Raw genomic sequence first — 12,086 nt, 5'->3', positions numbered from 1 at the left:
AAAGGTTAAAATAGAAAAAACAGGAGCCACCTTAGGGCCCTTTCATGTCACTTATTGCACAGATATTGTGCTCATTTTCTAAGGCACAAGAAGGTGCAGCAACTTTTATATAAAAGGGGGGACGGTTCACAACTATGCTATTTGTCTTCACTGGAGAACATTTGAAAGCTTAAATGGAGCAAGTTTGTCTATATTACCCAGCCGTGGACTGGCAATCTGTCTAGGGTGTACCCATTTCACCTGAAGAGAGCAGAGATGTGCTTGCACAGATTCCCATGAACCTAAAGACGAATCTGTGGGTATAAATGGATGGATGGATAAGTGGTCGCAATTTTAGTGAGAAGGACTCTGTAATCATAATAAAACATTTGAAATAGGATGAGGGAAGGAGAGCAATTGCATTTCTTCTGTCTTTTTAGACTAAAATCTGAACAATCACAAAGCATGAAGGGGAAAAAAACGATTGAACATCAGTCAAATCTGGCCACCACATTGTTTTGTGTGTGTGACGTTAGCAAATGTGATCCTGTACATGACCTTCATTACAGTCACAACTGTGCCTTTGAAACGCTGAGACATGCTTTTCAACTAGTCTCCTGTTTGAAAGGCGGCAATTTAAAAAAGACACGAGAAGAATTTAAGATATGGGGGCAGGATGACATAACTTTTATCTCAAATAATGGTGACTTATTATTTATCTTGATCATTTGAATCATTGAAAAGGGGACATCTCTTCAGCAACAACAGAGCTCCTTACAATGGAAAAAAGCAACAAAGAAACAAAAAAAGACATATTTGTCATTTATAGATTAAATTGGACTTGTAAAGATAAAAAGGGAGTCTCTCCTGGACCTGAACGCTCCCACGGACAGTCTGAAGTGTCGTGCGTCTCTTCAGGGGCGTCAATTGGGTAAGCCAAGGTATGGCGGCCGCCACACCTTGGCTTCAAGGGTTAAATGTAAGTGTTGGTTTTTTTAAATACATTTATGGAATTACTCTGTGTCTCTTTGTATTGATTATTATATTACTTAATACATATAGAATAACTACAAATGCAAATCACAACAACATGATTTCACTAGTTATTATACACTGCAAAAACTCAAAATCTTAACAAGAATATTTGTCTTATTTCTAGTTAAAATGTCAAATTTTTGGTCAAAAAAAATCTCATTACATTTAAGACAAGACTCAAAAACAACCATTTTCACCTGTGTCAAGTAGATTTTCACTTAAAATAAGTCGAAAAATCTGCCAATGGAACAAGATTGTTTTGCTTGTAATGAGAAGATAAATCTTGTCCCACTGGCAGATTTTTCTACTTATTTCAAGTGAAATTTTACTTGAAACAGGTGAAAATTGTCAAATAACAAGTTATTTTTCTGGTAATGACTCTTGTTTTAAGTGTAATGAGATTTTTTGACCAAAAATGAGACATTCTAACTAGAAATAAGACAAATATTCCTGGTAAGATTTTGAGTTTTTGCAGTGAGCGAGACTGCATTTGGAAAAGTTTCAATTTTCTTGACCACACAGATAAGCTACATAGCAGACTTCTGTGATGAGTATTTGCTGGACTAGTTGATTGATACTCTAGTTAAATTCTGTGACTCGTAACCTTGCCATACCTTAGCTTCAACTGAATTGACGCCACTGACTGTGCCTTTGAATTAAATCTCGCTGAGACATGCTTTTCAACTTGTCTCCTGTTTGAAAGGCGGCAATTTAAAAAGACACGAGAAGTTTCTGGAAGGGGGTTCACTCTGTAATCCAGGAGGTCATTGGTAAACAGCTCTCGCTGACTCCTTCTTTCTTTTTACTTAACCATGTTGCTCCAGACAATTTTTTGGACACGGACACCAAATCTCTGCTGATAATTCTTTTGTTCCTGGCTAAAAAATGTATCTTGCTGCGGTGGTTCACTCCCCAGGTCCCTACAGTCGACATGTGGATGTCACAGATTTCTGCTCTTATTCCTCTCGAGAAGTTGACCCATGACCTTCATCACAAATCGGATAGGTTTTGGAGGATCTGGGAACCATTGCACTCCTTCTTACAGAAGCCTTAACTCAGCTTCTGCCCCTGAAGGATGAGGACTGCCTATTCTTTCTTTCACTTATCCCATGTATGTGCTCTTCATTTACCTGTCTCTTAATTTTCCTATTTTACTTATTCATTTTATGCATATGTGCTGCGCAGCGCTTTCTGTTGATTTGGGGTGGGTTTTTTTTTTCTTTTAATTTTATTTTTATGTTTTGTTGTATTTCATTTTGTTCTGTTCTAATGTTTGTACCTATAAGTTTGAAAAACCAATAAAAAGAGTATTAAAAAAAAAAGACACGAGAAGAATTTAAGATATGGGGGCAGGATGACAACTTTTATCTCAAATAATGGTGACTTATTATTTATCTTGATCATTTGAATCCTTGAAAAGGAGACATATCTTCAGCAACAACAGAGCTCCTTAAAAAGGAAAAAAGCAACAAAGAAACAAAAAAAGACATATTTGTCATTTATAGATTAAATTGGACTGGTAAAGATAGGCTACGCGCGTCGATTTAACGCGGAACCATAATTCAGGCTTCAGAACCGACCGGCGCAGAATCCACTCCGGTTTTTCCGGCCCGCTTCCCGGCCACCTTATTCGTAGCACTAATGTGTTTCTGTGTGAGAGACGCGGACTCTTGTTTACAGCAGCGATTCCACGGAGGGGCAGACAGAGACCCAAAGCCTGCGTTAAACCGAGGGCCACCAGGAGGGGTTTCTCTACCTGGATAAAGCATTTCTACGCGCAAACCTGGAATCCCTTTTGTTTTCTCCATCGTCGCGCGTCTGAAGACAAAAACCAAAACAATAAAACACTCTTAAAGGGGCAACTGCGTGGACACACTCTCTCCCTCCCTCCCAAAGCAGCCGAGGTCGTCTAGCTTGGAGAGCTGGAGACCCATATTCTCCTGCGTGGCACAAGTCTGGGATTTTTCTCTCAGCTGCGCGTCCCGACTGACGGCAGAGAGAAGTCCGAGAAGAGGAGTGACTTCTCGTTCCAGAGCCGGGACTTGCCCGGCGGGCATCGGTGGACTGTAAATGGGATAGGCACATTTTAAAAAAGAAAAAAGGATTTTTTTTTCATTCATTTTCAAGCTCCCAGCCACCACCCCTGCGGATCTGAGCGTGTTTTCTGCCCCCCCAACCTCCTCCTCCTCACAGTCATTTTCAGTGGGGGTATTCTCGTGAACCACTCCGGCGTTATTTTTGTTGTGGTGAAAACATTTTATTCAGTTTTTTTTTTTTTTTTTTTTTTTAATTCTGAACAAATATTGTGTTGTTAACACCACGCCTGAACGCATTGCTGTTTTTTTCTAAGAGATGGAGAATGAAGATGGAGATTACCATAATTTATCCAAGGAAAGCACTGGCCTGTGTGCCATACCAGCCAAAATATCAAGTGATTGGCAAAAATAGCAGACTGTTTTAGTGTACATGTATATATTTATATTTTTCGTATTGGTCAAATGAACGCAGGTTCCAATTTTTGTGTGAATTTATTTATAATTTGGAGTGAATCCAAATAAACAGCAACCAGGCTGCCAAAGAGTAGCCCTTGGGGCTACAGACCTTTTTTTTTTTCACCCTTTTTTTTTTAATGTGCAGGCTTTTTGTGAGGAGCTTATTTTTATAACCCCATCATCTTTTTTTTTTTTTTTTAAAGTTTTCTCAAATTTTCTTTTTTTTTTGAGTAAAATAATGATCTGGAACGTGAGATCAGTGACATCAATGGGCAGCCTGACCTTGTTTTGGGGTCTCATGCTCTCTGTCTCCACTATCTGCATATTGTCCACGTATGGAGAGAGTAAGTATTTCAGTATGGTTTCATATTTTGCCAGAATGCAATGAGTAAACAGGAGGAAGAGGCCCATGAAAGTAAGATGCGCTTCTGGTTACCCAGTTTAACCTCCCTTTTAAAGAAGCCTCATGGCGACGGACAACTAGTTCAAATGTTTTAAATGCATAAACATTCATAAATTGGGTGGAAATTGCCGTAGCTATTATTCGTTTTGGACTTAATTTCTGAATGCGACAAAGCCGGCGACCGGCCGTTCCTAAAACAGTGTATTTGCTTAAGAGGACCATGTGGCGCAGCCGCCGTCAGGAGGTGACCACACCAAAACCAAAATACACGCTTTAATACGCGACATAGTTTGATTTGACGGAGCGCTGCTGTTAATTTAGGCACGGGTGGGGGGATCTCAAGTGATGCCGGGATGATTTTAAGGTCAGATGTGCAGGAGGCAAGAGGATGAATCTGAAGGTTACTACGACCATGTGGCCATTTTGCATTCGTGTAGTGTGGCGTCGCCGCGCAGGAACAGACGCATCCAGACGCAGGCTCTCGCTCCTTCAACCGACGTGAAACACAAATCCCTCCCAAAAACCGAACAGTTTACACAGAATCCCAACGAGATATTGAAATTGATTGTGCGAAACGTGAACAAAAATACTTCTTTTTTTTATTATCTGGTGGCAGAATTTTATAACATTGTAACATGACACTTGAGTAACACTGAGAGGAAGGTCAGCATGCTTTCTTCTATCTGGCTTCATTTATTTTGCTTTGTATCAAGCTTTCCATTTTAGGGAAACACTTTAGGAAAACAAAGACTGGCTTTTATTAATGATCTCACTGTGAATATCTTGCTCTCCCTCTTTTTCTCTTCCTCTTTGAAAGGTTTGCTGTATCTGTCCCAGTTTCTGCCAGTTCTGGTTTCTGGTTCAAAACTTAGAGGTGGCTCACAACAACTGCCTCAGCAAGCATACTTAGTTTTCCCTCTAATCTAATGTACTGTGAGCTGCCAGAGTCAAGGCTGCATTTTGCCCATGCTAAAATAGAACAGCTGATCAATGAAAGTCCATGAGAGTTGGCTTTCTGCTGGTTGACTGCGACGCAGCATGTTTGAGGATTAATGTTTGTTTAAGTATCATCAGCATGCCACTTATTGATTTTGACACATCAACCCTCCAAATACCATATTGGACAAGGGGACAATAACAAAAGCTTCAAATCAACACTGAGTGAATTTTAAAGAAGTGTTGGCAGATTTATAATTTAGTTTAAACTAAGTATTACGCATAAGTGGGAAAAACTTGCATGAAGTCTTCTGGCTTCAAACAGTTTGAGAAAGATTTAAGTGGAAGATTAATTTTAGTCTTCATAGTTTTCCTTTTTTTGCTATAATCGTATTTTTTTTGTACTATACCACAGTCATAACATTTTTAAACGTGACGTATTTACACTCATGAATCACTTTGTGTAACTAAAGGGGACGCATGTTAACCTTTTACAAAAAGAGACGCAATTTCAAAAGGTATTATTGAATTGTCTGTGATTTGTTTTGGTTTAAAAATCACTGAAGTAATAGTCCCAAGTTTTTTCCAGCTTTGTTCATAGAGCTGTTTTCAGCAATTTGACTCCACTCCACCCCTTTCTTTCACTGGGCAAGCTTCTTTTTAAAATGGTGTCGAGGGTTTGTCCTACCCACTTCCAAGGTACAGTAAAAGCAGTATGATGGGAGGTTTGTTGAGTGTTAAGACGAGGACGCTAGATTGGCCCACCTGATCTGACTCTGTGATGTCACTGTTCGATATAAATCTGAGCAGCTTACACACTAAGAAAATACCTAGCCTAAACCAACACAAAGTGATGGGGTTGTGTTAGTCCAAAGGTTTTGAGTTGGTAGATGCTCCAAACACCAGAAAAGAAATTATTTCCTTCATAATCCGCCCCTTTGTACTAGAGATGTCTCTTAGAATGTGCTTGCCAGCAATGTGTTGTTGTTTTTTTTAATAATTCACTATTTTCTCGAAGGTGTGGACAACTTGGCATGGGAAGCAGACTTGTAGACTGACCTCTATTAGCATTCAAATAGATGAAGGAAAAAAAACTTAATTCATTTCTATTGACCAGTGGCCTGACCTCAGCCATGTTCTTTGAACCCCTCTGAGCGCAGTGAGAGAATGCAGTTGGCGGGGGCTGGAAGGCAAGCACTTTCCCTCAGATCTTTGATTCTCCACCGTATAATCTATTTGGCCTTCAAGAGCTAAGCACGCAGTGGGAAAGGCTGCTTAGAATATTAGGGACTGCTGTCACCAGTTGGTCACTCACGGATGACGTTTTTTACTCCGCTGCATTGCAGAGGGTCAGAATTTTTCCATCGACAATCGTCAGTTTGGTGGAAAAAAATATTCAAGAGTTCCATTTTGGGTTTACAGTTTTCTGTTTGTTTCAGTAATCTGTCCGCACCAATAAAATGAAATTAAGCTGCCTTATATCTTATACCACAGTAGACTTTCCATGCCATGGCTTCCAAGTAAGCAGCTTCGAAAAAGAGGGAGAGTACATGAAAGATAGAGCCTCGGTGTTTGCAAGTTGTGCAAAAAAAAAAAAAAAAAAAACGCTTGCAGGGGAAACAAGACTTTGGCATTGTTGATTGGAATAGGAGCAAGTTTTGTAAGCTGTTTTATTGGCTTTTGCTGCTCTCCTGTACGGAGTGATGTGCTTAACTTCATCACTTGGCAGCGCCACTGTTAGTTATAAATAGATTTGTCGCCAGCAGCACTGGTACTGGGGTTGTGCAAGTGCAGGCACCCTCTGTCCTGGTCCAGTCCTGTTCCATGAGGACATGCCAGCGTGCCCGTTCATTTATTTATGAAAGAACATGTTGCCTAGGAAAACCTGAATAGCAGAATAAATAATCAAATGTCAGTGTGGTGTGCATTGTTGGACAGGCAAGGCTCCGCTCCTTCTATCCCCTTTGGGGTTTGGTGTATTGCATTGCAGTTCTCCATGTCGTGATGGGGCATGTGGACTAGCGGTGATTGTTGTCACGCCAAGGTGCCCTACTTCAGCATGCAACACAAGTAACAGAGTTGCATACAGCCCCCACCCAAAAAAATGTAAACCTCTGCTCAGCATTGAAGCAGGATGTTTTGTCACGCACCTACAGGAACAAAAAAAGCAGCAGCAAAAGTTCCCAGATCTTGGATGTGCGTGAGTGGGAGCTCTGCACGGAGCTTTCCGAGTGTACCGCAGCAGGACTCAGCGTGACAGCCTCAGACATGCATGCCCCTCAGTAAGGATGTGAAAGTGTGTCATTGGGCTAGCTTGTAGGAGGGCAGTCAAATGCTGTCCTATTGCCGCTCCAGGCTGCCAGCTGAGGTTTACATTGCTTAATTAAACACTTTAATTCAAGTGGCACATCACCGGATTTGCTCACATACAGTCTCTGGTTGACTGCGTCATCGCTGGCTGCTGGTTTAATGGCCTGTGGAGTATTTTACAGTTTGCGCAATGATTGTGAATGTTAGCTCCTCTAATGCATGGCACCCACTTCATCAGATGAGAGCTCTCTGAACACGGATATATCCCAGATGAATCTTGGATGAATTTATCACCCAAAGAATATTCTTTCTGGTGTTTCAAGAAGCCTTTTTCCTGTGTCAAATTAACCATTATAGCTGCTTATCTGTTATAAGGATTATCTTAAGCACATCTTCACATTTTTCCTAATAATAGAACATTCTGTTAAAAATGCCTAAATAAAAGCATTATAGTTGTCACCACTTACGTTAAAAGGAAGAAGTTCAAATTCATTACACAGATAAATCCACTATCAGACCCCCTTATTTCTGTAAATGTGAGTCACTGCAGCCCGTAATGCTCCTTAGGCTCCTGCCCTCTTGCCTCACTTTGGGAGAGGGGGAGCCGTTGCGTGAGAGCTGTTATGATAGGGCGTCTAAAGTTACTGTTTGGGGTTTGGGTGATATCTGAGAGGCAGTGTTTGAAGAAATGTCCGTTGAGGGGAAGTGGTCCAGCAGACCGCTGGTCAGATGACTTCCAGTATGCAGCAGATTAGTGCCAGTTGACGTGGCAGGTGCAAGGTGATGTGACAGCACAGTGACGGGCTCAGTCACAGTCTGAGCTCGAGGGGAATTTTAGATGAGGACTTGGTGCTCAGCATGCCTCTGAACTCATATCATGTCCAAACATTATATATTAGGGAGTGTTACAGGGTGCACATTTTCATAAAAAAAAATCATTTAGTATAATTCCTTAACTTAAATTTCTCAGTCTTGAATGTTGGTGTTGTTTTTAGTATGTTTTCTTGAATTTTCTTATTGTTGCAGTGTACAATACACCAGCAAGAGGCACAGCTTGGATTAATGGATGGTAATCGATCAAAAAGAAACAAATATAGCTAGGTTTGAGTTGCAATTATCTATGAAAGTTTGCAAGCTTTTTCCAAATTGTGTAGAGAGTGAATATTTACAGGCTCAGATTCCAGTTGAGTACATTTTAAGAGCGCTTGAGAGCTGTATTTGAATATTTCAAACGACTAATGTCTTAAAAATCCCAACGTAATAGAATACTGTCACTCTGTTTGGGGAAGCTGTAGGTCTGAAAATTAGTCATTCCAGACCGGAGGAGATTTAACCTGTCTGCCCATCTTTATCTCCCCATGAATTATGCTGCAATGTTGTTGTTTTTTCTTTTGTACATTGAAAGTGTTGCAAAAGCTGGATCACTGATTCCAAATAAGGCACACTCCGCGAAGGAAGGTATGTGGTGGGGTCGGGTACCTGCCTCCACTGTAAAACTAGCCAAAACATGTTAAACATATTTTATTTATAGCTATATAGGAAACTCTGTCAACGTTTTGGAGGAAGAAAAAAAAGGGCCTGATAAGTCTCCTTGAAACCTAACACGGGTGAGAGGAATCTGCCTTTCCAACCTTCCTGGTGTTTATTTCTTCATTTCTACTAAAGTCTCCAGCTCCTCAGTTTCCACTGTCCGATATCCAATGTCAAGTATCCGGTATCCAATCTCCAGTTTGTGGTCCTCCAAACCTTTTATTATGCTGCGTCTGTCACTCCAAACTGAGACGGAGTTTATTATTTACATGTACCACATGCTTATTAGATCTGAATCGTATTTGGTGCGACCCTGCCATAAACACTGATCACTGGCCTCGGTTTAATTTTAACGGACCTACGCAGGGCTGCGTTTGCCGCGGTCCGTGCGCTTGTGCAGGTGTGCGTGTGTACGTTTGTTTGTTGACATCTCCACAGAGGGCCAGGGCAAGGTTTATCAATCGTAAACATGAGCGGATGGATCGCATTACGCCGGGGAGATATGTGTGTTTACTTAGCGGTGTGAAGAGCAAAGAGACACAAGGGGCAGACGCAGACGCATGTGTGCAGGATTCTGTGTGGAAACTGTTGCTGATAATGACTTGCATCTTTTTTTTTTTTTTTTTTTAACGAAAAATCATTTATTTAAACATTGTTGTCTTCACAAAAAGTAGATTGGCTGGATTCAGAGAGGCATGCAAGCTTAGCTCGAGGCAACATCCTTCTTAGTCTTTTTGCAAGGAAATGATTGGAATTCCTGGTACTTAACATTCCTATTGGTAAGAACAAGGGAATCGCAAGAAGGGGGGTTGTGTCATTCCTATTTTTCATTATATTTTCATCCGAGCCTCTTTTGTTTCTCTTTTTCGGGTAGCATTTTCAGCTCCCATAACAAAGCTGGTAGTGGTTTCTTGCTTCTTTTAAGAGTTTTACACCAGGATGGCCTCGCCGTGGCTCGGCTTGGCTCAAATCTTATCTTTCGTTGGCCAGATGCCCCCCTGCTTATATTAATGCCCCCATCAGGAAGTGGAGCCTAGAGCTTCTCTTTACTAACAAACAAATTAGTCTTTGTATTTGAGTGGCTCCACCCCTCCTCCCCTCTCGCCCTGGCTGCTGGAGAAGCTGGAAGAAAATTCTCAATGAAACAAAGAAGACATGCAGCTCGATGGCTCACAAGTGGAGCCCAGGGGCACTGGTGTTGATTGGGAGAAAGCAAATGCTATTTTCTACTGGAGTAATTGTTTCCGTTCTAAATTTGGACAAGTGAGACTCCCCATAAGAAGCAAATATAGCCCAATGAATCCCATAAACAATGTGGTTTCTATTTTGAGCAGAATAGTGTGAACAAAGCCCATCAAGCCGCGGAAGTGAAGTGGAGACATTTTGAGTGCATGTGTGCACATGTGAGGGTCAAATGTAATGCCAAGAGAAAGGTCACATGGCATTTCTTGTGTGATTTCCATGTCTGTTTCTCCGTTGTTTTTTTGCTTTTTTTTTTTGAAAAACGGTGTGGCGGTTCACTGTTCCCACTGGACTGAAACCGTGGAGCTTACTGGTTTAACCCCTTGCTATGATTAGACAGTGTTTTGACAAGGATCAAAGACTCGCATTGAAAACATGTCCGTGTTATTGGACAGGCGCTGTGGCAGTGTCACTGCACCAGTATCCTAAGCCTCTGTAAGAACATAACAGGTTTAACCGAGGAGCTCATATGTCAAGGCATTTCCTGTGCCGCTTGTGTAACCTTCTTTTAGCATGTTTAAAAAAAAAAAAAAATACATTTGCGACTTCTTCTCTGAAACATATGCAAAATGTTGTCTAATTACGTAACATTTTCTTATTTTGTTACTATTAGTTGTGTGCACTTATGCAATTACAGGCACTCCTCAGTTTTACTGTTGTTCTCGAGTACATGGAGACGTTGGAGTCGCTCCATCAATTACAAAACACAGAAACTGAATTTGATGTCAAAATGAAAGAATAATGATGCCAAAGGAAGGAAATAGTTAGGCAGATGTTGTGGGGGGAATGGTATCAATGAAGTCGATAGCGTAAAGTACAAAGAGAAGTGTGCTAAATAAATAGGAAAAAGTAATATGTACATTTTTAAATGTTTGGAAATGATGGTATAAAAATGGCTAGCATTCATTGTTGATATAGGTCTGAAAAAGCAGTTAAGTGCTAAAAGCAGACAAAAAAACCAGCTGCTACTCGGTGGGATACTGCACTTGTAAAAACCTGCCGTGTCCAAGTTTGTTGAGAACCCGGTTTTGCAATTATATTCCCATTGTGTTGGATTGGTGTTATTCCCATACCACTGCTCCACTGTCTGGAACTTCCGTGACTGGCCTGCTCAACCCCGTTTAAAGCCGCTTTCAGACAAGCAGTCCTTTCAGATAATCTGAACGTGACAGCTTCGTGTCTGAATGAGCACCCTGTTTACCGTTGGGTAAGAGTTGGGGCGGAAATCTTACCAGATTGGTCTCGGCAATATTTACGCATCGGTTTACACTTGCATCATCCACACAGCATAAGTCTGGACCGTAAGAAAGTTGTATTCATGGACCGACATCATAGATGGCAACGTACTGCTGTAGGACGTTATATACAGCAACAACACATCCATCTGGGAACGGTGCTATAAAATCTGTTTATGTTGTGTAATTTGCAGAGATGAACACAGTGTAGTAGAAACATAGCATAGAAAATGTTGAACTTTGCATAGGCTAATTGGAAACGTATACAAACTGTCTGTAATATGATTAACAGAACACGAAAAGGCTGAAAAAAAGGCTCAAGTGGCACTGTATCGAGAAAAAAGAAGATTTTGCTGCGAGGATCAGTTCATGGGCTCAGAAAATCTCCTGAAAATTGTTCTTTGTCCACAACTACAAATTACGACTCATTTATGCAAAGAAAAATGATAAAGACAAGACCCAAAGTGGCTCTTTGGAAACTACCCCAGACCCCTGCTAATAGAAACCTGCCTATGGGTACCACACCCTACAGGGCCAAGAGTAGAGAGGGCCACCCTGTTGTTGTTTGCTTTAAAGCACATTTCTAAAGCAACTATCATGCCAGGTGCATTAGTGTGGATGTCCAGGATAAGTTTCACAACTGTGAGATTAGCAGTAATGATGAATCACGATGATAGATTAATCGATAAAGGACTTGCAGTCGAGAAAATAAATGTAACCATCTTTCATTTCTAAGGTTTATGTATCAGCAAGTAAAAATAAATGATCTTGCCGCCTTAAAATGAATTAAATAAACTAAAACACATTATATACTACACGTGAGTCCTGCATAGTTTGGTATATGGTGGAGTTCATTGTTGCTACAGACGGTTCAGGTCCTGCAGCTGCAAAACAAGATCAAATCATCACCCGTCCACCACTTGC

At 40.9% G+C, this 12,086-nt stretch overlaps 1 protein-coding gene across 1 annotated transcript in view; it reads left to right on the top strand.

The window, feature by feature from the left end:
- Positions 1 to 3,744: 3,744 nt before the first annotated feature.
- igf1ra (insulin-like growth factor 1a receptor) overlaps positions 3,745 to 12,086 on the top strand; it is a 95,891-nt gene continuing 87,549 nt past the window's right edge. The window contains exon 1 of the mRNA XM_061721914.1: positions 3,745 to 3,850. Within this exon, the coding sequence (XP_061577898.1) occupies positions 3,745 to 3,850 (106 nt within the window). The remainder of the gene's footprint in view (positions 3,851 to 12,086) is intronic.

The sequence above is a fragment of the Cololabis saira genome, chromosome 5, assembly GCF_033807715.1.
Source record: "Cololabis saira isolate AMF1-May2022 chromosome 5, fColSai1.1, whole genome shotgun sequence".
In the NCBI taxonomy this organism is placed as follows: domain Eukaryota; kingdom Metazoa; phylum Chordata; class Actinopteri; order Beloniformes; family Belonidae; genus Cololabis; species Cololabis saira.
The sequence above is the reverse complement of the archived record's forward strand: the minus strand, read 5'-3'. Positions and strand labels throughout refer to the sequence as shown.